General features: G+C 52.8%; 1 protein-coding gene across 2 annotated transcripts in view; it reads right to left on the bottom strand.

The window, feature by feature from the left end:
• Positions 1–25,518, bottom strand: part of LOC138740857 (serine/threonine-protein kinase D3-like) — a 32,299-nt gene extending 6,781 nt beyond the window's left edge. The window contains exons 1-13 of one of the 2 annotated variants that reach the window (XM_069894077.1): positions 25,226–25,518; positions 20,797–20,938; positions 11,910–12,041; positions 10,284–10,384; positions 9,568–9,790; positions 8,943–9,026; positions 7,975–8,131; positions 5,186–5,309; positions 3,810–3,887; positions 2,231–2,474; positions 1,292–1,320; positions 865–937; positions 516–622 (exon numbers count right to left, since the gene is read on the bottom strand). In XM_069894077.1, the coding sequence (XP_069750178.1) occupies positions 516–622; positions 865–937; positions 1,292–1,320; positions 2,231–2,474; positions 3,810–3,887; positions 5,186–5,309; positions 7,975–8,131; positions 8,943–9,026; positions 9,568–9,790; positions 10,284–10,384; positions 11,910–12,041; positions 20,797–20,938; positions 25,226–25,495 (1,764 nt within the window). In that variant the 5' untranslated portion in view covers positions 25,496–25,518. The remainder of the gene's footprint in view (positions 1–515; positions 623–864; positions 938–1,291; positions 1,321–2,230; positions 2,475–3,809; positions 3,888–5,185; positions 5,310–7,974; positions 8,132–8,942; positions 9,027–9,567; positions 9,791–10,283; positions 10,385–11,909; positions 12,042–20,796; positions 20,939–25,225) is intronic. The other variant, XM_069894078.1, reaches the window with a different exon arrangement.
• Positions 25,519–26,203: the final 685 nt, after the last annotated feature.

Raw genomic sequence — 26,203 nt, 5'->3', positions numbered from 1 at the left:
GTGAGAGGCTCCCCTCTCTTTCTTCCCCCCCTCCCCCTCTCTCCTCCTCTCCCCACTCTCTCCCCCTTTCTCTCCCTCTTTCTCTCCCTCTTTCTCTCCCTCTTTCTCTCCCTCTTTCTCTCCCTCTTTCTCTCCCTCTTTCTCTCCCTCTCCCTCCCCCAGAGAGAAAGAGGGGGAGAGAGAAGGGACTCAGTGAGGAATGTGCAGGAGGGGAGAGAGGGGGAAGGAGGGGAGGGGGAGAGGAGAAAGGGAAGGGAGAGAGGGGGGAAGGAAAGGGGGAAGATGGGGAAAGAGGGATAGGGAAAAGGAGAGAGAGGGGCATGGAGGAGAGAGGGGCCAGATAGAGGGGGAGGGTGGGGTGCTGAGGGGGAGGGACAGAGAGTAACAAGAGGTCACATGATCCGAGGGTAGAATGGTCAGGATTGGATGGGACCTCCCTCCATTCCCCACCCAGGACCCGATGTCTGCCCCCCACCCCGGCCTTGCCCCAACAGCCCACTCCCCTCAGGACTTACCTGCAGGATGATGGCCTCATTGTGCAGCTGACTCTCCTGCTCAGAGGGGAACCGCAGCTTGTCGATGACCTTGATCGCCACGTCCCGGCCTGACGTCCTGTGTTTCCCTGGTGTGGGGTGAGGGGGAGGTCACCAGTTAGTGGGGAGGAGGCAGGGGGGTCTCACATCTTCTGTCCAAATCACCCAGCCTCTCCTTCTTCACCACCCCCCTTCCTCACCTCCCCTCCTTACCACCCCTCCCCTCCTCACTGCCCCTCCCACTGTGTGCAGCTCCCTCCAGGGGTGGAGGGAGGAGAAGGTGCAGAGGCCTGTGGAAGTTGGAACTGTGCATTGAGATCCGGGCCCTCACCTCCGTAAACTACTCCGAACTGTCCTGATCCCAGCAACTCATCTGGGAATATCTGGTACGCAGCACTGATGTCCTATGGGAGGCAAAGGGTGGGGGTTAGAGGCGTGGGATGGAGGAGAGGGGGTGGAGGTGGAGGATGGAGGAGAGAGGATAGGAGGAGGAATGGATGGAGGAGAGGGGAATGGATGAAGGAGGAGGAGGAAGAGGGAGAGAGGGGGATTAGGGGAGAGGGGTGAAGGGTAGAAAGTTGAGGAAAGGGAGAGAGAGGGAAGGATTTGTGAGAGTGGGAGAAAGGAGGGGGAGAGAGAGAGAGGTTGAGAGAGTGTGGGGAGAGGGATGGGAGATGAAGGGGACAATGAGGGGGAAGGGAAGTGTGTGGGACAAACAGACCCGCCTCCACACTGATCGCCTTGGCCTCAGGACGTACCTTGCCTTCGTGAGTCGGAAGGCCAGAGTCTGCAGAGGGAAAGAGGGAAAGGGATGTCAGTTCCCCATCAGATCACACTCTCGCCTCCCTCCTCCCGTGGGGGGGGGGGGGGGGAGAAGGATCAAACACACGGGGTTGCTCCTGCAACCATCGGGCTCCTGACTGAACCCCACCACTTCTCTCCTGCTGCCTTTGCCTGGGATTCGGTTCGTCACCAAAGGCTCTCGGAAACTTCGACAAGTGTACCGCAGAGAGCCTTCTGGCCAGTTGCATCACGTCCTGGTATGGAGGCACCAACTCTCAGGGCAAGAATAAACTCCAGAGGGTTGTTAACTCAGCCTACGACATCACAAATACCTTCCACTCCTTCAAGGACATTGACATGAGGCAGTGTCTTAAAAAAGCAGTCTTTATCCTCAAAGACCCCACCACCACCCTCTTCACTCTACTACCATCAGGAAAAAGGTCCAGGAACCTGAAGACGAGCCCTCAGCAGCACAAAAACGGCTTTTTCTCCTCCGCCATCAGATCCTTGGAGATGTTGACACCCAGGAATGGTGAGTTCTGGGTCACGTTCCCCCGACTTCCTCCTAAAGTCCACAATCATCTCCCTGGTTTTGCTAACGTTGAGCGCAAGGTTATTGTCGTGACCCTGATCAACGAGCTGATCTATCTCTCTCCTGTATGCCTCCTTGTTGCCGTTTGTGATTCTGCCGACAACTGTGGGGTCATCAGCAAACTTGTAGATGGCATTGGAATTGTGACCTGCCACACAGTCGTGGGTGTAGAACGAGTAGAGCAGTGAGCTGAACACGCAAACTTGGGATGGGCCTGTGTTGAGCTGCTGGAACTGCTCGCAGAAGAACCCCTCTCTTCTGGGTTCAATGAACTACCGTATGGAGACTTAGTTCCCGGAATCTCCAACCCCATCACACTCACCTGCCTCTCTCTGTGAGGTGCCCAGGCTAGGCTGGGAGGTGACAGGTCGCAAGGCCTGGCGGATGGCCTGCTCCCAGGCCTGAGATTCTCCCGGTATGGGCTCCTGTCCTGGGGGACGCAGGGTCTGGGCGGGGGGCAGCTTGCTCTCGCCCACGTAGAAGGTGTTGCATCCGGTGACCAACTCAAAGCAGTGCTGGGATTCCGGGCAGGAGCGCACCAGGAGGATGTTGGAGAGCGGGAATCTCTGTGAGGAGGCAGAGGGGGAGGGTCAGGAGGAAGACTCCTCCATCAGCCCAGCTCTCCCCTCCGGCCCTTTGTATCCTTCCCTCCCCCTCCAACCCTCTGTACATTACCCTCACTCCTTCCCCTCTCATTGTCCCTCCCTCAACACGCCTCCTCCTGTCCTCCCGTACTCTCCGCCACCCCACACTCCCACGTCATCCAACCCTCTCCTTCCCCCCTACATTCCTTCCCTCCCCTTCTGCCTGATGCCTCTTCACCCACTCTCCTTCCCCCTCATGCCCACCCCATTCCGTTCCCCTCCTCCAATTCCTTAAAGTGACAGGGACCTGGGGTTCGAATCCCGCAATGTCGGTAAGCACGATCTGCGTGTCTGCGTGGGTTTTCCCCGGGGTTGGGGGAGGGTGCTCCGGTTTCCTCCTACCGTTCAAAACGTACTGGGGGGCTTAATGAGGTGTAAATTGGGCCACACGGGGTCGTGGGCCGGAAGGGCCTGTTACCATGCTGTATGTCTAAAACATTTTAAAATTATATTTAACGCACCATTTGGTGTCTTGCTAACCTGTTATGCCTGCAGAACAGCTTTTCCTGTGATTCTCGAATTCCCAGGTCTCTGCACACCAGCTGGGTGTGTGAGCGTGAATACGCATGGATGTGAATGGCCTCGCGACTAGCGCCTCGATGTCCTCAGAAGTTTGCGGAGATTCGGCCAGACACCGGCGGAAACACCGGCAGATCCCGACAGACGTTCAGTAGAACAGTACGCCGACCAGCTGCGTCACGGTTTGGTATGCGGCAACCCCAATACCACCCCCACCCCCCGACTCCTGCATTAAGGTAGTGGACATCACAGGCAAAACCCTCCCCCACCATCGAGATCATCTATGGGGTACGCGGAGAGCAGCAGCAGCGACCGTCAAGGGTCCGCGCCACCCGGCAATCGCTCTGTTCTCGCCGCTGCCATCAGGAAAGAGGTGCAGGGGCTACAAGACTCGTACCACCACGTTCAGGAACAGCGGCTCCCCCTCCACCATCAGACTCCTCAACGACAAACTCCATCAGGGGCTCATTTAAAGACTTTGATTTGTGTACTTTATTGATTTTTTTTCTCTGTATTGCACAGTCAGTTTGTTTACATTTCCTTATCTATTTACATGTCTATGCGGTATACGGTTTATTCTTTTGCACTACCAATCAGTGGTCATTCTGCTTGGCCCACAAGGAAAAGGATCTCAGGGTTGTGTGTGACGTCGTGGACGGGCTCCGACACTAAATGTGAATATGATGAGGAGCCCAATCTGCCGTGGGCGGGGGTGTCGTGAGGGGATAAACCACTCACCTTGAAGAACTTGCTGTCGGTGTCGTTCTGGAACAGGGTGATGTTCTTGCTATCCAGCCTCCAGTAGTGGCGCCGCCTCTGTCGAAAAGGAGAGCAGTTTCTGACGGGCAGACAAGCCACACCTCACCCCTCCAACTGTGACCACAGCAAGGGGAAGTGGGGGAGGGTGGTGCTGCTGGAGACCGGTTCGAGGGAGTCGGGGTTCGAGAGGGATGGAAGGGGGGTCGGGGCGTTGAAGGTCACTGACCGGCGACAGAGGTTCGGGACCAGAACCCGGGGGCGGCCGACGGATCGGACGCGAGTCTGCGCGGCAGCGGGAGGCGAATCCACGTACTCTCAGTCTCTCTGAGGGGTCACCCTTTCTCCTCTCGTCAGGGGTAAGATTGTAGTAAGATCACACAGAAAAATGCTGGAGGAACTCAGCCAATGTCAAAGGAAGACATATTACCGACGTTTCGGGTCTAAAGCAAAGACCAGGAAGGCGTCGGAATAAAGACAGGGGAGGAGTCTGGGCCAACAAAAGGTGTTAGTTGGATATGTTAAGGGGAGAGGTGAGAATTGATTTTGGCTCTGTGAATACGGGGGTGGGGGGGAGAGAAATGGACGACTGCATCTTGTGCTTCCGTTGTGATCGCTACATCGGAGAGACCAGACGCAGACTGAGAGATCGCTTTGTTGAGCACCTCGACTCTGCCCACGGCTATAGTGGGGATCTCCCAGTGGCCGCCCTTTTCAATTCCCTATCCCATTCCCTTGCTAACATGTCTATCCACGGTTTCATGCACGGCCAGACTGAGACCACCCGCAAATTGGAGGAACAACACCTCCTCCTCCAACTGGACGGCATCAACATAGTCTTCTCTGGCTTTCATGAAACCCCCTGTCTCTCTCTCTTTCTGTCTTTCTCTCGGTCTCTGTCTGTCTGTCTGTCTGTCTCTCCCCCCCCCTCCCCCCATCTTTTCCCTCTGTCTCCTTTCACAGATCCAAGATCAATTCTCACCTCTCCCCTTATCATATCCAATTAACTCCTTGTGTGACTAATTAAAAAGCAACGGAAATGTCGGAGGACCCCAGCCCATCGTTTCAGCGTCCCGAGAAAGCGACGTTTCGGGCCTAAACACTTCTTCACAGAGTAACAGGGCAAAAAGAACGTCGGTAAAATATCCACTCTTTCTGGACGCTGCGAGACGGACTGAGTTCACACGGCAGGGAAATTCGAGGCTTTTCACGTACATTATTACGCGTAAGTAAAAGGGACCTGAGAACAATAAACCCTCGGGTTTCGTTGCCGACGGGCGAGGAAACGGTGGAAAAGTGGGGGGCGTGATGTGAGAGAGCTCACGGAGCCGGTCATCCAGTGGGGTAGTACCACTCACCAGCGTATCGGTCTGACTGTGGTGGAAGAGCCAGCCCTCCTTGAGCACCGTGCTGCCACTGCGGTTGGTCTGCCTCACCGACTGTACCACGCGCATCAGAGGGATGTTGCCGCTGTTCGTCACGCTGTCCAGGGAGAGGGGGAGAGCAGTGAGGGGGGGGGGGTGGAAAGAGAGGAGGTGTCGGGAGTGGGGGGGGGGAATGGTGGAGACAAGGCTGAAGGAACGCTCCGCGTGAGGAGAGGCAGGACTGAAGGATCGCCCCCGTGAGGAGGGGCAGGACTGAAGGATCGCCCCCGTGAGAAGGGGCAGGACTGAAGGATCGCCGCCGTGAGGAGGGGCAGGACTGAAGGATCGCCGCCGTGAGGAGGGGCAGGACTGAAGGATCGCCGCCGTGAGGAGGAGCAGGACTGGATCGCCCCCGTGAGAAGGGGCAGGACTGAAGGATCGCCCTTGTGAGGAGGGGCAGGACCACGATCGCCCCCGTGAGGAGGGGGAGGACTGAGGGATGCCCTCGTGGGAGGACTGAGGGATCCCCTCGTGGGAGGGGGAGGGATCCCCTCGTGGGAGGGGGAGGGATCCCCTCGTGGGAGGGGGAGGGATCCCCTCGTGGGAGGGGGAGGGATCCCCTCGTGGGAGGGGGAGGGATCCCCTCGTGGGAGGGGGAGGGATCCCCTCGTGGGAGGGGGAGGGATCCCCTCGTGGGAGGGGGAGGGATCCCCTCGTGGGAGGGGGAGGGATCCCCTCGTGGGAGGGGGAGGGATCCCCTCGTGGGAGGGGGAGGGATCCCCTCGTGGGAGGGGGAGGGATCCCCTCGTGGGAGGGGGAGGGATCCCCTCGTGGGAGGGGGAGGGATCCCCTCGTGGGAGGGGGAGGGATCCCCTCGTGGGAGGGGGAGGGATCCCCTCGTGGGAGGGGGAGGGATCCCCTCGTGGGAGGGGGAGGGATCCCCTCGTGGGAGGGGGAGGGATCCCCTCGTGGGAGGGGGAGGGATCCCCTCGTGGGAGGGGGAGGGATCCCCTCGTGGGAGGGGGAGGGATCCCCTCGTGGGAGGGGGAGGGATCCCCTCGTGGGAGGGGGAGGGATCCCCTCGTGGGAGGGGGAGGGATCCCCTCGTGGGAGGGGGAGGGATCCCCTCGTGGGAGGGGGAGGGATCCCCTCGTGGGAGGGGGAGGGATCCCCTCGTGGGAGGGGGAGGGATCCCCTCGTGGGAGGGGGAGGGATCCCCTCGTGGGAGGGGGAGGACGGAGGGATCCCCCCGTGGCACCCCGTGGCGGGGGGGGGACGGTGGGATCGCCCCCTCGCGGGGGGACGGAGGGATCGCCCCCTCGCGGGGGGACGGAGGGATCGCCCCCTCGCGGGGGGACGGAGGGATCGCCCCCTCGCGGGGGGACGGAGGGATCGCCCCCTCGCGGGGGGACGGAGGGATCGCCCCCTCGCGGGGGGACGGAGGGATCGCCCCCTCGCGGGGGGACGGAGGGATCGCCCCCTCGCGGGGGGACGGAGGGATCGCCCCCTCGCGGGGGGACGGAGGGATCGCCCCCTCGCGGGGGGACGGAGGGATCGCCCCCTCGCGGGGGGACGGAGGGATCGCCCCCTCGCGGGGGGACGGAGGGATCGCCCCCTCGCGGGGGGACGGAGGGATCGCCCCCTCGCGGGGGGACGGAGGGATCGCCCCCTCGCGGGGGGACGGAGGGATCGCCCCCTCGCGGGGGGACGGAGGGATCGCCCCCTCGCGGGGGGACGGAGGGATCGCCCCCTCGCGGGGGGACGGAGGGATCGCCCCCTCGCGGGGGGACGGAGGGATCGCCCCCTCGCGGGGGGACGGAGGGATCGCCCCCTCGCGGGGGGACGGAGGGATCGCCCCCTCGCGGGGGGACGGAGGGATCGCCCCCTCGCGGGGGGACGGAGGGATCGCCCCCTCGCGGGGGGACGGAGGGATCGCCCCCTCGCGGGGGGACGGAGGGATCGCCCCCTCGCGGGGGGACGGAGGGATCGCCCCCTCGCGGGGGGACGGAGGGATCGCCCCCTCGCGGGGGGACGGAGGGATCGCCCCCTCGCGGGGGGACGGAGGGATCGCCCCCTCGCGGGGGGGACGGAGGGATCGCCCCCTCGCGGGGGGACGGAGGGATCGCCCCCTCGCGGGGGGACGGAGGGATCGCCCCCTCGCGGGGGGACGGAGGGATCGCCCCCTCGCGGGGGGACGGAGGGATCGCCCCCTCGCGGGGGGACGGAGGGATCGCCCCCTCGCGGGGGGACGGAGGGATCGCCCCCTCGCGGGGGGGACGGAGGGATCGCCCCCTCGCGGGGGGACGGAGGGATCGCCCCCTCGCGGGGGGACGGAGGGATCGCCCCCTCGCGGGGGGACGGAGGGATCGCCCCCTCGCGGGGGGACGGAGGGATCGCCCCCCTCGCGGGGGGACGGAGGGATCGCCCCCTCGCGGGGGGACGGAGGGATCGCCCCCTCGCGGGGGGACGGAGGGATCGCCCCCTCGCGGGGGGACGGAGGGATCGCCCCCTCGCGGGGGGACGGAGGGATCGCCCCCTCGCGGGGGGACGGAGGGATCGCCCCCTCGCGGGGGGACGGAGGGATCGCCCCCTCGCGGGGGGACGGAGGGATCGCCCCCTCGCGGGGGGACGGAGGGATCGCCCCCTCGCGGGGGGACGGAGGGATCGCCCCCCGTGGGAAGGTTGAGCCCACATCACCCCCACACCGTCTGTGAGCTGCTTGGCCAAGGAAGCCGATTTTCCGCGGATCCCAGATTTGTCCAGCCTCTGTCAGAGGGACCTACCTGAGGGGCTCATCATGAGGGTCCTGGCGCCAGTCTGACAGTGAGCCCCGATCTGGGTTTGGGTCATCTTCCACCTTGTCCAGAAGCCTGGTATCAGATAGACGGATCTCCACCTTGCCTTTCCCCAGCGGATGTCCTGCTTCTGAATTCTGGCCCTCTAGAGGTGCAATTGTGTGTTAGAACAGGGGAGGCCATTCAGCCCACCGACTGGCCTGGATGAGGCCCCTGAGCCCACCGACTGGCCTGGATGAGGCCCCTGAGCCCACCGACTGGCCTGGATGAGGCCCCTGAGCCCACCGACTGGCCTGGATGAGGCCCCTGAGCCCACCGACTGGCCTGGATGAGGCCCCTGAGCCCACCGACTGGCCTGGATGAGGCCCCTGAGCCCACCGACTGGCCTGGATGAGGCCCCTGAGCCCACCGACTGGCCTGGATGAGGCCCCTGAGCCCACCGACTGGCCTGGATGAGGCCCCTGAGCCCACCGACTGGCCTGGATGAGGCCCCTGAGCCCACCGACTGGCCTGGATGAGGCCATTTTGCCCATAAAGACTAGCCCAGTTCAGCCATTTAACTCCTTGCGACCAGCCCGGATCAGACCATTCAGCTCCTTGAGCCTGGTTCAGGGAACACAGAGGCCGTTCAGCCCCTACAGACCGGCTCCAGAGGCCGTTCAGCCCCTCCAGACCGGCTCCAGAGGCCGTTCAGGCCCCTCCAGACCGGCTCCAGAGGCCGTTCAGCCCCTCCAGACCGGCTCCAGAGGCCGTTCAGCCCCTCCAGACTAGTTCAAGGGATCAGGAGGCTGTTCAGCCTCTCGTGACTTGTTCAGGATATCCAGAGCCCATCGAACTGACCTGACCCCCCCCCCTTTCTCCCCAGGTGCGGTCCTGTCCCATAACGTGCCTGGACAGGGGGGAAGGCGGACGCAAATGCAATGTTGCCTCCAACTTCCCAAGGGCAAGGCACTCACCTTCTCCGTTCAACATAGGGGCTTCTCCCAGACAGTCGTTCGGGACGTGCTCCATGCACCGCTTGTGGCAGTTAAACCTGCAGTCTATCCAGGGCAGAGAGAGAATGGTGGGGGATTGAGAGGACATGGGCAAGGGCTCACCCCTGACATGGGTACCCCCACCCACAGACCCCAATCCCAGCCCTTCCCTCCCCACACCTTGACACATCTCATCCATCCCCACTCCCCCTGCCCCCCTCTCCCCCTGGTCCCCCAACCTACTCTCCCTGTACCCACTCCCCCGTTCCAATTCCGCCATCCCCACTCCCCCCATGGACCCCCACCCCACTCCCCCCTGAACCCCCTAGCTCTACTCCCCTTGGACACCCTCCCCACTCCTCCCAGATCCCTAGAGCCCTGTCCACACTTTCCCTATCCCTACTCCCCCCATCTCCACTCCCCCCTTCCTATTACCCCTGGGGCCCCTCCCCACTCCCCCCAGACCCCCTCCTCAACCCCATTGGCCCACTTGTCTCTCTCCCTGGATCCTCGGATACCCTCGCTTCACCTCCACAGATCACCAGGCCCTCTCACCACTCTGCCCCCCCCCCCCCACCCAGACCCCTGGAGCCCTGTCCCAACTCACCCCGGCACTGCATGCCCTGCCGGAAGAGGCCCCGGAGCAGGAGCCAACACTGCTGGCACACAGTAGGCCGGCTGTACGAGTGGACGTGGAAGGTGTGCGGCACTCTCACATGGCCCAGCTCCAGCTGGTCCATCCATGGGGGCCGGCCCCCCAACTGGGGGTGTCTCCTCGAGCTGGCCCCAACAGCCCAAGGGGCCTGTAGGGAGAGGGGAGTCCAGCAGGTCTGCGAGGTGGGGAGTGGGAGGGAAGAAAAGTGGGGTGGGAGGGAAGAGGGAAGGGGACAGATAGAGGCACAAGAGAGAGAGTTAACAAAAGAGGACAATGATGCAGAGGAGAAGGGGAGAGAAAAGTGCGAAGAAAGGTTGGTGTGTTCACTGAGAAAAGATTCATGCCACAATCCACCAGGAAATGTGTGTGTGAGTGTTAGTGTTTGTATGTTAGTGTGTGTGTGTTAAGGAGTGTGTGTTTGTGTGGGTGTTAGTGAGTGTATGTTAGTGTGTGTCTCTCAGTGAGAGTGTGTGCGTGTTTGTGTTTATCTAAGTGTGTGTGAGTTTGTATCTGTGAGTCTGTGTGTGTGAGTGTGTGTGCATGTGTGTCTGCGTGTGCATATATCTGTGTGTGTCCATGTGTGTGCGGGCCCCATTCCCCCAGATAGAGTGGGCTTCCTGGTCTCCGGCTGCCAGGTGTCCCAGGGTCAGAGAGGTACCAGGTCCTACCTCGTCCTTCTGGCCGGCCTTGTGGGGAGGGAAGCAACTGTTCCTGCTGCAGTTGTTGGGAATCTTGTACGCACAGCGTTTGTGGAAATCCAGCCCACAACCTGCAGATACAGCGGTGGGGGTTGTTAGGGAGCGGTGTGGGGGTGCAATGGAGTTTTGACGGGGGTGTGCGTTAGGGAGCGGTGACGGGGGTGTGCGTTAGGGAGCGGTGACGGGGGTGTGCGTTAGGGAGCGGTGACGGGGGTGTGCGTTAGGGAGCGGTGACGGGGGTGTGCATTAGGGAGCGGTGACGGGGGTGTGCGTTAGGGAGCGGTGACGGGGGTGTGCGTTAGGGAGCGGTGACGGGGGTGTGCGTTAGGGAGCGGTGACGGGGGTGTGCGTTAGGGAGCGGTGACGGGGGTGTGCGTTAGGGAGCGGTGACGGGGGTGCGCGTTAGGGAGCGGTGACGGGGGTGCGCGTTAGGGAGCGGTGACGGGGGTGCGCGTTAGGGAGCGGTGACGGGGGTGCGCGTTAGGGAGCGGTGACGGGGGTGTGTGTTAGGGAGCGGTGACGGGGGTGTGTGTTAGGGAGCGGTGACGGGGTGTGTGTTAGGGAGCGGTGACGGGGGTGTGTGTTAGGGAGCGGTGACGGGGGTGTGTGTTAGGGAGCGGTGACGGGGGTGTGTGTTAGGGAGCGGTGACGGGGGGGTGTTAGGGAGCGGTGACGGGGGTGTTAGGGAGCGGTGACAAGGGAAGAGCTGATCAGTGAGGGGGAGGTCAGAGCAGTTGATGGATCAGATGGAAGGACGACTGGTTAATGCAAGGGGGTAGAAAAGAAGGGGAGGGTCTGGAGGGAGGGCAGGGAGAGGCAGGATGGGGGGAAGAGGATAGAAGGGAAGGAGTAGCAGGGTGGATGGAGGAGACGGGGAGAGTGTGGGAGGGGACGGGGAGAGTGTGGGAGGGGACGGGGAGAGTGTGGGAGGGGACAGGGAGAGTGTGGGAGGGGACGGGGAGGGACGGGAGATTAAGTAAGGGATGGGGAGAGGAAGAGGCAGGGTGGGGAGGGGAAGTGGGACAAGGAATGAGGGAGAGGATGGGGAATGAGGGAGAGGATGGGGAATGAGGGAGAGGATGGGGAATGAGGGAGAGGATGGGGAATGAGGGAGAGGATGGGGAATGAGGGAGAGGATGGGGAATGAGGGAGAGGATGGGGAATGAGGGAGAGGATGGGGAATGAGGGAGAGGATGGGGAATGAGGGAGAGGATGGGGAATGAGGGAGAGGATGGGGAATGAGGGAGAGGATGGGGAATGAGGGAGAGGATGGGGAATGAGGGAGAGGATGGGGAATGAGGGAGAGGATGGGGAATGAGGGAGAGGATGGGGAATGAGGGAGAGGATGGGGAGAGTGAGGGACAGGACAAGGAGTGGGGAAGGGGGAGTGTGGGAGGGGACAGGGAGTGAGGGAGTTGATGGGGATGGTAAGGAAGGGGATGGAGAGTGGAGAAAGGGGAGTGAGGGAGGGGAAGGAGGAGTGAGGAGGGGATGGGGAAGGGTGAGTGAGGGAGGTGATGGGTAGAGGAACGGAGGGGCAGGGTGTGGAGGGGGCAGTGGAGGAGGGGAGGGGAGTGGGGAAGGGGGACGATTTACCTGCACACTTCAGGCCCTGTCTGACAAGGCCCCACAGCATCTCCCCACAGTGGTTACAGAAAGTCGGCACCTTGTAGGAATGAACCTGGAGAATGTGGGGGAAAATCTCCCTCACACTTTTCAGAGCAGACCCTATCACAAGGAGAATGATTGGATCAGTTAACAAACACATGGCCATTGTGTTGAGTCTTACAGAGTCATAATGTACAGTGCTTCATCCTAAAATGTGTTTTTTTAAAAGTCTTAAATTTTAAATTTAGATGCACAGCCCTTTCGTGGCCCTTTCGACCCATGAGCCCAGGGTGCCCAATTTACACCCCGTTAACCTACACACCGGTACGTTTCGAAACCCACGCGGACACGGAGAGAATGTAAAACTCCTTATAGACAGTGCGGGATTCAACCCCCCCCCTCCCCAGTCCCGATTGCCGGTACAGTAACAGCGACCCCCCCCCCCTCCGCCCCAAACCATGCAGCTGGTGTCTCTGAAGGGGCTCCCTCTCGCTTCCTCCTGTCGTGAGGAGTGATTATCACAGTGACTCCAAGTTTGCCTGACGGCGGGCAAAAGCCGAAGAACCTCATCTGCGCCGCTCTCTACCTCAGGGCGGGGGGGAGGCTGGGGCACAGGCCCCGGGGTGGGGGGGGAAATCGCTTGGCTGAGCACCGGTGGCAGGGGTCTCCCACGAGGGGGGGGGTCAAACCCTTCAATTCCATGGCCTTATCTGCTATCCTACCAAGACCATCTGTTAAATTGGGGGGAAAATTCCATCTAGGCGCTCTCTGACCAGATGTCGACTTCTCCAGATTGGTGAAGCTTTCCCTTAAAATTAGTCATGCTTAGGAGTCACGTGATGGAGTAGTGGCCGGTCGGGGAATTCCAGCCCTCTCCAGAAAAGTAAAAAAAAAGACTGAAAAAACAGGCACAAACACAAAAACCAAAATAAAGTGAAAGTAAAGGTGTGGAGAAAATGGCAGTGAAAAAAGAAAAGCCAATAGCAATGGGAAGAAGAGAAGAAGAAAGGACGTCGGAAGAAGAAGGTGAAGGCCTTACCTGTCCGAGGAGGCCCGCCGCGAAGAGAGAAGCCTGCTCCCTAAGGTCAGTTGAAGCCCCGAACTCAAAAATGGCTCACGGAGCCAAACAAAAGTGCGCAAACACGCATCCGCGACTCCTCGCGCATGCGCGATGCGCAAAACAAAAATAACACTGACGGGAGGGGGGACCAGCTGAGGAGTCGATCTCCACAGCTGAAATTGACAACCACAACAAAGCAGCAAGAGGAAAACACAGAAAATAACAAGAGCAAGAAAGAAGAGAGTAAAAAGAAATCAAAGAAACAACAGACGACCAACCCAGAGGAAGAAGACCAGCAGCAAGACATTTCTAGTAAAAATAAGAAGACCAAAAATACCCAACAAAATAAAACAAACAAACCAACAAGAAAACCAGAAGAGACAGAGGTAAAGGACACAGATCCTGGAGTGGACTCAGAAGAAGAAGAGGAAGAACTCAGATAAATGGAAGATGAAGGGAAGGGCAAGTACATGGATATATATTTTTTAAAGAATATATGGAATCAGTAAAAGAATGGCAGTCACAATAATTCAGTGAAATAAAAAGAAGAGTAAAAAGTACAGAAGAAAAAATGAATAGATTAGAGATGATCATGTCAGATATAGGAAAAAGAGTGGACAAGGTGGAGAACGAGAAACAGCCGTAGAAATGGAAGTAGATGACTTAAAAAAGAAATTAGAAGAATCTGATAAAAAAGTAAAAGAGACACAAGAGCTGTTAGCTTAGAAGATAGATATAATGGAAAATTATAATAGAAGAAACAATATAAAGATAGCGGGCCTTAAGGAAGATGAAGAAGGCAAGAATATGAGAGAATTTATAAAAGAATGGATCCCCAGGGTCCTAGGAAGACCAGAATTACAGGAAGAAATGGAAATAGAACATTAGCCCCTAAACCACAACCACAACAAAAACCAAGATCCATTCTAGTAAAATTCCTAAGATATACAACAAGAGAAAATATATTGGAGAAAGCAATGAGGAAAATAACAGAAGACAAAAAACCACTGGAATACAAAGGTCAAAAAATTTTTTTCTATCCAGATATAAGTTTTGAACTCCTGAAGAAGAGGAAGGAGTTTAATACAGCAAAAACGATCCTATGGAAAAAAGGATATAAATTTATGCTAAAGTATCCAGCGGTATTTAAAATAGTTATTCCAGGGCAGCAAAACAGACTATTCTTGGATCCGGAGGAAGCAAGAAAATTTGCAGAACAACTACAAAACAGACAGAGAGAGGAAGATATGTAACGAGAGCAAAAATGACCACAAACTATATGTATGTGTGTATGTGTATATATATATAAAAAATAGAATATAGATAAGAACTAAGAAGGGGAAGAAAGGAAGTATGGGGGGAATTAAGAGAATGACCTTTGTTGTATATGAAGATTAAAATCTTTTCGGGGGGGCTGGGTGGGGAAGAGTTACTGTCACTGCGAAATCAGTTGACGCTTGCGAGTGAATTTGCAAATCCAAATGGAGAGGGGAGATGTGGTTGCCCGACAAGGGACAAAGGGCAACTCAGGAAGGGGAGGGGATAGTGGGGTTAAAGAAATTTTAGATAGGAGAATAAGGGAAATGTTTTGTTTTAGAAATATTGTCTTATAAAGTGTTCAAAAAAAGAAAGCAGAAATGGATAAGAAGGAAAGGTGATGACGAGGAAACAGAAAGGAAAGATAAACAAAGTATGAAATGGCTATGTTGAACTATATGACTTTAAATATTAATGGAATACATAACCAAATCAAAAGGAAGAAACTTCTAAATTTACTGAAAAAAGAAAAAATTGATATAGCATTCGTACAAGAAACACACTTAACTGAAGTGGAACACAAGAAATTAAAGAGAGATTGGATAGGACATGTAACAGCAGCGTCATATAATTCAAAAGCTAGAGGAGTAGCTATATTAATCAGTAAAAATGTACCAATTAAAATAGAAGAGGAAATAATAGATCCAGCAGGGAGACATGTAATGATAAAATGTCAGATATATTCGGAGTTTTGGAATTTACTCAATGTATATTCACCTAACGAAGAAGATCAAAAATTTATGCAAGATATTTTTCTGAAGATAGCAGACACACAAGAGAACATAATAATAGGAGGGGATTTCAACCTTAATTTGGATTCAAACATGGATAAAACTGGGAAAAAAAATTAACAGAAAGAACAAAGTAAGCAAATTTATAATTAAATTGATGCAAGAAATGCAACTTTTGGATATATGGAGGAAACAACACCCAAAGGAAAAGGAATATTCATATTATTCGGGTAGACATAAAACATACTCAAGAATAGACCTATTCCTGTTATCAGCTCGCATGCAAGACAGAGTTAGGAAAACAGAATATAAAGCTAGACTATTATCAGACCACTCACGCCTGATATTGACAATAGAGTTAGAGGACATCCCTCCAAGAATGTATAGATGGAGATTAAATTCCATGCTACTTAAAAGGCAGGATTTTAGAGAATTAATTGAACGACAAATTAAAATGTACTTTGAAATAAATATGGAATCAGTGAAAGATAAGTTTATACTATGGGACGCAATGAAAGCGTTCATCAGAGGGCAAATAATAAGTTATGTAACTAACATGAAGAAGGACTGCAATCAGGAAACAGAGCAGTTGGAAAGGGAAATAGCAAATATAGAAAAAGAATTAGCAATGAAGGAAGACACAACTAAAAGAAGAGAATTGGCAGATAAAAAAATAAAATATGAAACACTACAAACATATAAGGTGGAGAAGAACATAATGAAGACAAAACAGAAATATTATGAACTCGGGGAAAAAACGCACAAAATTCTAGTGTGGCAGCTTAAGACAGAACAAACTAAGAGAATGGTATTGGCATTATGGAAAAAAGACAGGCAAATTACATATAATCCAACGGAGATTAATGAAAACTTCAGAGAATTCTACGAACAATTATACCAAACGGAAAACGAAGGGAAAGAGGACAAAATAGATTAATTTTTAACTAAAATTGAACTACCAAAATTACAAACAGAGGAACAAAATAAATTAACAGAACCATTTGAAATAGAAGAAATACAAGAGATAATAAAAAAAACTACCAAATAATAAAACACCAGGAGAGGATGAATTCCCAATAGAATTCTATAAAACATTTAAAGATTTATTAATTCCTCCCCTTCTGGAAGTAATCAACCAGATTGATAAAACACAAAGCTTACCAGATTCATGCAAAACAGCAATAATTACAGTAATACCAAAGACGGAAAGATCCACTCGCACCAGCGTCATATAGACCAATATCTTTATTTAACACAGATTATAAGATAATAGCTAAACTATTAGCAAACAGATTAGCCAACTATGTACCAAAAATAGTAAATCTAGAATAAACTGGATTTATTAAAAAAAGATGAACAACAGACAATATCTGTAAATTTATTAACTTAATTCATGCAGTGGAAGGAAATAAAGCTCCAACAGTAGCGGTTGCTTTAGACGCAGAGAAGGCCTTTGACAGAGTAGAATGGAATTATTTATTCAAAGTACTACAAAAATTCAGCTTACCAGAGAAATATATTAATCGGATTAAAGCATTATATAAGGGGCCATTGGCGAAAGTGACAGTAAATGGATATATATCAAAACAATTTAACTTAAGCAGATCAACAAGGCAGGAATGCCCACTATCTCCTTTATTGTTTGCATTAGCCATAGAACCACTAGCAGAACTGATAAGAACAGAAAATAAAATAAAAGGGATAAAAATAAAAGACAAGGAATATAAAATCAATCTATTTGCAGATGACACTATAGTATACTTAGCAGAACCAGAAATATCAATAGAAGAATTACATAGGAAATTGAAGGAATATGGAGAAGTGTCGGGGTACAAGATTAACGCAAATAAAAGTGAAGCAATGCTAATGAATAATGCGGATTTCTCAAAATTTAAGAAGGAATCACCATTCAGATGGCAAATGCAAGCAATAAGATACCTAGGTATACAAATAAATAAAAATCTCGGCCATCTATATAAACTCAATTATTATCCACTAATGAAAAAATTACAAGACGACTTAGAGCATTGGAAAGACTTACCACTAACACTGATAGGAAGGATAAACTGTATTAAAATGAACATTTTTCCAACGATACAATACCTATTTCAGGCATTACCAATACACTTAACAGAGAAATTCTTCAAGGAGTTAAAGAAAATAATAAGGAAATTTTTATGGAAAGGGGGGAAACCGAGGATAGCACTAGATAAATTAACAGAATGGTATAAACAAGGAGGCTTACAACTGCCAAACTTTAAAAATTATTATAGAGCCACACAATTAAGATACCTATCAGATTTTTATCAAACATGGGAAAAGCCAGATTGGACTAGATTAGAACTAGATAAAATAGGGGAGACGATACCTGAATATATATAAATGGGATGAAAAATTGGTACAACGTAGGAATTCTCCAGTATTACATCATCTGCTCAACATTTGGAAGAAGATTCATGTAGAAAGGAATAAAACAAATTGCCAACTACCAAAACTAATACTGACGCAAAATCAGCTAATCGCTTTTACAATAGATAACCTTTCCTTTAGAGAATGGGTGAAAAAAGGGATCAAAAGAATAGAAAATTGTTTTTCGGGAAATAAATTATTATCCTTTGAACAACTGAAGGATAAATATAATATAACTCACGATACAGTGATGGCATACTACCAACTGAAATCCTACTTGAAGGACAAATTGGGAAGCAGTCTGAGGTTACCAGAGGGAAGTAATTTTGAATATGTGATTGCAGACACAATGACAATCAAAAAATTTGTAACAAACATGTATATTAAACTACAAGAAAAGGAGAATGAGGAAACAAATGGTAAAACTAAACAAAAATGGGAACAATATCTAAACATAAAGATAAAGAATGAAACATGGGAGAAGTTATGCTCAGGAACTATGAGAAATACAATAAACACGAGGTTACATATGATACAATATAACTGGATACACAGGCTATACATTACACCTCAAAAGTTAAATAAATGGGACCCAACAGTATCTGACAGATGTTTTCGCTGTAAAAAGGAAATGGGAACAACAATTCATGCAATTTGGACATGTGAAAAAGTGAAAAAAATTTGGGAAGATCTAAACCAGATATTAAATAAAATCACAAAAAACAATATACCAAAAAACCCAGAGATCTTCCTCCTAATTAACATAAAAACAAAGAATTTGGACTCGATTTGAATGGTGCACAAAAAAGATTTGTTATGATAGCTCTAGCTGTAGCAAAAAAATGTATTATGTCAGCCTGGAAATTAGAAGATAACTTGAGAATACAACAATGGTATATAGAAATGAATAAATGTATTCCATTAGAAAAAAATAACATATAATTTAAGAAATAACATTACAATATTTGAACAAATATGGGAGCCATACATGAAACATAATAGAGAAAACCTACCGTGGACATCTACCACCTAAAATGACAGAAGGAGAAGAGAATGAAAAGAACTGACTCAGTGGAATTTCTTGTTTATTTTTATTGAGTGACAACATTGTTTGACAGGTTTAATGTACCTTATATTCTGAACTTTAAATAAATGGGAAGGGGGGAGAAAACGACACTGTATATATTTAAGAAGTAAAATGTATGTATCTTGATCAATATGGTTTATAGTGTGAAAAATTAAAAAAAAATTGGTCATGCTTGCTCGATACGTAACCTCCTCAATGCCAGAGAGAGGCCAGCACCTCTTCTCCGTCCGCCAGCATACCCACTTCCCCAACAGCCGACCATTTCGATTCCGGGTCCTGCGCTCAAGCTCGTGTACCTGCCCATGGCCTGACCACCCTCAGACTGGGGGAAGAGCACCATGTTTATTATCCGGGCCCCCTCCACCCCCAGGGCAGGAGCATTGAGTTCACCGCATTCCACTGATCAGCTTTCCGTTCTCCCCCCCCAACCTTCAACTAGTCCTTCCAGTTCCTACTCCCTTTCTCCCTCTGCCCAGCCTTGACTCCTCCCCCTTTCTTGCAGTCCTCCCTTCCCCACCTATCATCTCCCACCCTCACTAACCCCCCCATTTTGATCCCTCTGCCTTGATCCTCCATATCTTGAACCCCCCGCCTTGATCCCTCTGTCTCAACCCCTCTATTTCCACCGCTCTGTCTTGACCCCCTCTCTTTTGACCCCGCTGTTTCAAGCCCCCCTGTCTTGACTCCTCTGTTTCTACCCCCTTGTCTCAATCTCCGTTTCAAGCTGGAAACGTCAGTTCTGTATTTTGACAGTTGCTACATAAAGGCACTGTTGGACCTGCTGAGTTTCTCTCGCATTTGTGTTTTTCATTTAACCTCCGGTGTCCACAGAATTCTGTGTTTTCCCTCCATGTGTAACTATGTTATCCTATATTTTTGGAATTAGTCTTCAGTCGGGGTGGGTAAGGGTTGGAGGGGTAGCAGGAGTTAATAAGAGGCTTTTCTCTTTATTCTTCATAAATAAGTCAGCAGGGTACTTGTGAGCTTTTAACATAATTTATGATGGTATTAATTGCATTGATTTTTAAATAAAAAGAACTATTTCCAAAAAAAATTAATTGTTCCAAGTCTTTTCATGTGTAAGACATTATCAATATGTTCCCATCAGTGTAAATAGTTGTATTCTTTCTCCCTGTCCAGTTACCATCCCTCTGGCCTCTTGTCAGTTCTCCCCTGTCTGTTGGTCTCGGTGACCGGTCTCCAGACTGCGGGTCGTCGCCCTCGTGTTGGCCGCGCCAAGGCCCAGTGTGCCCCTCAGCGCAGGCTCCTGCGCCCTGGAAGGTGCCGGAAAGACCGATGGGCCTCGGGTGCTTTACCCCTTCCCTTTTCCCCCCTCACCCCCATCGGTTCTGGTTGCTGGGCTCCGCTGCCAGGAATGGCCTGTAGATCTGTCACCCTGCCACCGGGGACATCCTCTCAGGGAACCACCCTGCCAGGCCCACCGAGTACCCCTCCTGCTCTTAGCTACAATCCCTCCAGCAATGAAACCCAACATTAGAGGTTGGTGTAACACAGTTACAATCCCAGCGACTAGGGTTCAAACCTCGCGTAGTCTGCGTAAGGCTTTCGAATCTTCTCCCTGTGTCTGTGTGGGTTTCCCCTGGGGGCTCCAGTTTACAAATGTACCAGGGGCGTAGGGTGGAAATTGGCGGCAAAGGGCCTGTTCCGTCATCTTTAAATTTTAATTTATCATCCTGCTGCACCTGTGTGAGAAGTGCCTTCACGTTCACAAAATATGCTCGAGACAAAAGTTGAGAACAAAGAACATTTATTTACATTTACAACATTGCAAGGTTGGGTACTCTCCCCCTACCTCGGGAAAGTACACCGAGGGCGGGAAGCTCCTTTGTTTTTATACATTTTTCAATTCACCTCCCCTTACATTTTTCTTACATTTATCCTTCTTGGATTGGTTTGGCACTTTTCCCTATTCGCCTGACTCTTGACTGACTCCGACTTTCTCCTATCCCGTACTCACACCTCCTTTCCCCACCCCCTATTAAACAAGCCCTTTGTGTGTATGTGCATATTTCTATATCTCCTTAAATTCCTCTGTTATCTTGTCTACTTTTTCATGCGCCATTTTACACAAAGAACATTTTAGCTATTTCCTTGCTTTTTCTACCTTCTATAACTGTTTCTAAACTCCTACAATAATCAAAAAGTAACTGTTTCTAAACTCCTACACCTGTAAACCAAACTGAAGCACAAGCACTCCCAGGTCACCTGGCCCTCACCCCCAACAGGCATCCTGCGTGGGCAGCCACTCACCTGACAGGACCACTTCGATCAGGTCGCCCTCATGGATGAGGTCGCAGGACGACAACCTCAGAAGGATGTTCTTGGAGTTCTGGTCATGGCGGAACAGGAGCAGATGGGCAGGCCTCAGCTGGAAGGTGGAGGCATCTGGGAACTGAGAGGTGTGAGGAGGTTAAAGTTCCTGGCGGAGGAATTTGTCCCACAGCCCCCCCCCCCCCCAACATTTGGTCTACCCTGCGTATGGACTGCACCTCCGATCCTGACACCAACCCACTGACCAACCGCTCCGGTCCCCTACGCCCTTCCCTGTCTCTGTAACCCCCTCTGGTCCGCTACACCCCTCCCTGTCTGTGTAACCCCCTCTGATCCCCTACACCCCTTCCTATCTCTGAAACCCCCCCCTCCAGTCCCCAACATAACTTCCAGTCTCTGAAACCCCCCCCCCCCTCCAGTCCCGTACATTCCTCCCTATCTCTGTAACACCCTCTGGTCCCCTCCACCCCTCCCTGTTTCAGCAACCCCCTCTGGTCCCCTCCACTCCTCCCTGTCACTGTAACACCTTCCAGTCCCATACACCCCTCCCTGTCTCTGTAACCCTTTCCAGTCCCCTACACCCCTTCCAGTCTCTGAAAATCCTCCTCCCGTCCCGACACCCCTCCTTATCTCTGTAACCCCCTCTGGACCCCTCCCTATCTCTGTAAACCCCTCTGGTCCCCTACACCCCTTCCAGTCTCTGAAAGCCCCCCTCCAGTCCCCTACACCCCTCCCTGTTCTGGAACACCCTCATTCCCTACACCCCTCCCTGTCTCTGTCACACCCTCGTTCCCTACACCCCTCCCTGTCTCTGTAATTCTCTCCAGTCCCCTACACCCCTCCCTGTCTCTGTGACCCCTTCCAGTCCCTCTACACCCCTCCCTGTCTCTGTGATCATCTTTGGTGAGGCTGTGTCTGAAGTATTCCATCCCTGGTGAGGTGGGGGAGACAGTGGAGAAGAGACGTAGTTCTGACAGGCAGGGAACACAGATCAGACTGCAGTCTGGGCTGATCACCCGGTGAGACAGCAGGATATCTGCGGCTGAAGGGCCACAGACCATTTGGTTCCTGTGGCCCTCTGCTTCCTGGAAGGGAGTGAGGTGTTTAGTAAAGTGGCCCAGTGGCTGTGGTGAGAGAGGTGAGAGTCAGTCATGAATGTGGGGGCTTTCCTGCACAGGGCCAATAGCAGAAGCAGTGAGGATGGTTCTGGGAAATGGGGCACAGTGAAGGGGGGGTTTAACCATAACCATGGTTTAATGTCCCATTACAGTGCGAGGAGAGGACTGCCCGTCCCCGTAGTGCTCCCTCCTGTCTGCCCATCTCTCTTCACTCCCCTACACTCTGCCCCTCCCTTCTCACCCCCCTCACTGCCCCTCCCTCCTCATCCTCTGCCCCTCCCTGCTGACCCTCCCTCCTCATCACCCCTCCCTCCTCACCCCTCCATCCTCACCCCCTCCTCCATCCTCTCCACCCCTCCCTACATGCACTCTGCATCTGCCACAGTTCCCCGTCCACCTCCTGGGCACAGGTCAGGGGTGTGACAAGACGCTCCCCACTCCCTGAGTGGAGTTAGTCCATGCACTCTGCATCTGCCACAGTTCCCCCTCCACTTCCTGGGCACAGGTTAGGGGCTGGGCTGCTGCTTTATTGGATCCCCAACCCCTCCCCTTCCACCCCACCACCGGTGCGAGGTGCCACAGTGAGCCCCGTGGACATTGTGTGGTGAGCAGGTGAAGTTGGAGGCAAACGAGGGTCTGAAGCAGGTCACAGGGATCAAGGCAAGACACGAGAAAGCAGAAAATTGTGATAAAATAAAGTAGAAACCTGAGAGAGAGAAAAACAATTGCCAGGAAGACTCAGCCAGTCAGCAGCATCTGTGGAGGTAGCAGCAATGAAGGTCCAAGGTCCAAAAGGAGGCACTAATTTTAAAAGGATGGCATATTTTAACAAGGAGCCAATGAGGGGCAGTGATAGGAACCTTGAGATTGACACAGGGCAGTGGGAAGAGGCAAGACGTTAGAACTATGCAACTAAGTTGAGTGGATGACACTAAATTGAGTGGAATAGCAAATTGTGTAGAGGATACGGAGGGTCTGGAGAGATATCGATAAGTTCAGCGAGTGGGCAAGGGTCCAGCAGATGGGGTACAATGTGAGGTTGTCCACTTTGGAATGAAAAATGGAGGATCAGAATATTATTTAAGTGGGAAGTGATTGCAGCGGGCGGCTGTGCAGGAGGACCTGGGAGTGCTTGTGCGTGAATCACAGAAGGTTGGTTTGTGGGTGCAACTGGGCAACAAGAAGGCAGATGGAATGTTGGCCTTTGTCACTGGAGGGGTTGAGTTTAGGAGCAGGGAGATTCTGCTGCAACTGGACCAGGTCCTGGTGAGGCCGCATCTGCATGAAGTTCTGGTCTCCTTACTCGAGGAAGGACAGACGGGCTTTGGAGGTGGGTACAGAGGAGGTTCACCAGGTCGATTCCAGGGATAGGGGGGTCAGCCTATGAGGAGAGATCGAGTCGTCTGAGACCGGACTTGGTGGGATTTAGAAGGATGTATAAAATTATGTGGTATAGAGGGAAAGGCTGGGTGACTCCAATCAGCCCCACCAGCCCAAAAGACATAGGAGCAGAAATAGGCACTTCAGCCCATCGAGTCTGCCCCATCATGTGCTGATCCATTCTCCATCTCATCTGGCCTTTGATGCCCTGGCTAATCAACAGCCTGTCTGAACTACATCCAATGGCCCGGCTTCTACCACCACCTGCGGCAACAAATTCACTTCCCCCACCCCCACCACTGGCAGAAGAAATCCCTCCGCAGATGCCCTTCAATCCTGAAGTTGGGCCCTCTCGACCTGGACTCTCCCACCCGTGGGGAAACTACCTTTCTTCGTCGACCCTGTCCATGCCTTTCAACTTCCGAAATGTTTCGATGAGATCCCCCTCATTCCCCAAAATTCCAACAAGCCAAGAGCCATCAAACACCCCTTGTACTGATAATCCTTTAGTTCCCACTGTAATAAGAAGCATTACAGGCAGGGCAACGTGCTGGAGAGGGGGTGAGGCATTCTGTGCAAAGAGCAGGGACTGGCAAGTCGGAGGAGCAGAGAGGTGTAGGCGAGTGGAAACATCTACATGAGCAAGGAGGTGTTGGACTGTGCCGCACATCCTGAGCAGAGCTGAGGGGCAGGATGTCATCCCCTCCTTCCCCCCTCTCTGCTTAGTGAGGTTGCAGTTTCAACAGCGTGGTTGCACTGATATGCACAGCTTTCTTAGTTTCACAGCTGGCTGGTGGAGGGAGCTTCACTCTGTGCCTGACCCCAGGAGTGTGTGACGGGATGGTACGGAGGGAGCTTCACTCTCTGTCTGACCCCGGGAATGTGTGGTGGGAAGGTGCAGAGGGAGCTTCATTCTGTGTCTAACTCCGGGAGTGTGTGGTGGGATGGTGCGGAGGGAGGTTCACTCTGTGTTTGACCCTGGTGGGGTGTGTGACGGGATGGTGCAGAGGGAGGTTCACTCTGTGTGTGATCCTTATTGCATTTTGGAAGGATAAACCAAGAAAGAACGTACACGGTAAATGGTCAGGCACTGAGGAGTGCGGCAGAACAGAGGGATCTGGGAATACAGATACATAATTCCCTGAAAGTGGCATCACAGGTGGACAGGGTTGTAGAGAGAGATTTTGGCAGATTTGGCCTTCATTAATCAAATTATTGAGTACAGGAGCTGGGATGTTATGGTAAAGTTGTACAAGAGATTGGTGAGGCCAAATTTGGAACATTGTGTGCAGTTTTGTTCACCAAACTACAGGAAAGATCGAAAGAGGGCAGAGAAGATTTACTAGATGTTGCCGGGACTTCAGGAATGGAGTTACAGGAAAGGTTAAACAGGTTGGGGCTTTATTCCCTGCAGCGTAAAAGAACGAGGGGAGATTTGATCGAGGTATTTAAAGTTATGAGGTGGACAGACGGAGTAAATGTAGGTCGGAATTTTCCCATTGAGGGTGGGTGAGATACAAACTAGAGGATGTGGGTTAAGGGTGAGAGGGCAAAAGTTTAGGGGGAACTTCACACAGAGAATGGTGGTGGTGTGGAACGAGCTGAAGTGGTGAATGTGTCAATTTTAACATTTAAGAAGAATTTGGACAGGTACATGGATGGAAGGGGTATGCAGCTCTATGGGCTTGGGACAGGTCAGTGGGACAAAGGAGAATAATAGTTCAGCACTGACTAGAAGGGCTGAAGGGCCTGTTTCTGTGCTATATCGTTCTATGATTGGACTCTGCGGGATTGCCAGCTGCTTTGGAGCAGATGGAATCTAATGTCGGGCGGTTTGGAGAACGGTTACAACCTCCCCCCTACCCCCGCATTTTCTCCCACACCAAGGAACCCACCAATCCCAGCCTTACCTGGTTCAAGATCAGATGGAGGGCCAGTTCCCTGGCCTCCCCGAACGACGCCTCCTGAGGTCTCATGGAGACGCTCTCTCTGCGGAGTCCCACTTGGATGTGGAACTGGAGGCCGGTGTGCGGGATCGCGGTGGACCCTTGATGAGGGCGAGGCGACCTGTCAGTGTCCCCAGGGGGACCCGGAGCCGGCGAGCGACTCAACCCGGGGTGGGAACTCCTGCCACCAGCCGGGACAGGTGGAGGGCTCCGGAGATCGGGTTCTGAGGACATTCAGGGCTGGCGGGGAGAGATGCAAAACGATTCGCTTGGACAAGAAAGAAAACTACAATTTCTGAAGAGAGCTAAAACAAACTGAAGAAATGGAAAAAAAACTCCGGCTGTCACATTATTTAAAATACACTTCCGTTTTTATAAACCACCAGGCAAAATTTCCCTGAAATGTTCTACAATCCACCCTTGCAATTACTGTGAAAGTTCAACGGCTCCAGTTGTAATAAGAAGCAGCGGGGTTGATTCAGGAAGTGGGCAGAGAAATTCACGGCAGGCGCAGTGGCCATAGATCATGACGGAACTGAAACAGACCCCTTCGGCCCTTCCAGTCTGTGCTGACCCACTTCTTTTCCCTCGTCCCTCCCTGCGCCTAGTCCACACCCACGTGCCTGTCCAGATCCTTCTTAAACATGGAAAAACCAAGCCCACGTTCACCCCGGCAGCCGGAAGGCTAGTGTTGAAGCGCGTCAGCTCCCGTCTTGAGCGGCCACGGCGCTGAGCTCCGGAGCGCCTGGGCAGCGAAGAACTTCGATGGGCTGAACCATATAAATATAACCATATATGTTCTAAATCCATATCCTTCTATATCCCAGAAAACAGGCGATGACAAGTTTGACCGCCGCGGACCATGGAGGGGCCGGCTCGGAACTGGGCTGGAGGTGGAAGGGTCCCGGGTATCGGATCCGGCAACGCCGGGGAGGTGCCGAG

This window comes from Narcine bancroftii, chromosome 8, assembly GCF_036971445.1.
Source record: "Narcine bancroftii isolate sNarBan1 chromosome 8, sNarBan1.hap1, whole genome shotgun sequence".
Classification (NCBI taxonomy): domain Eukaryota; kingdom Metazoa; phylum Chordata; class Chondrichthyes; order Torpediniformes; family Narcinidae; genus Narcine; species Narcine bancroftii.
The sequence above is the reverse complement of the archived record's forward strand: the minus strand, read 5'-3'. Positions and strand labels throughout refer to the sequence as shown.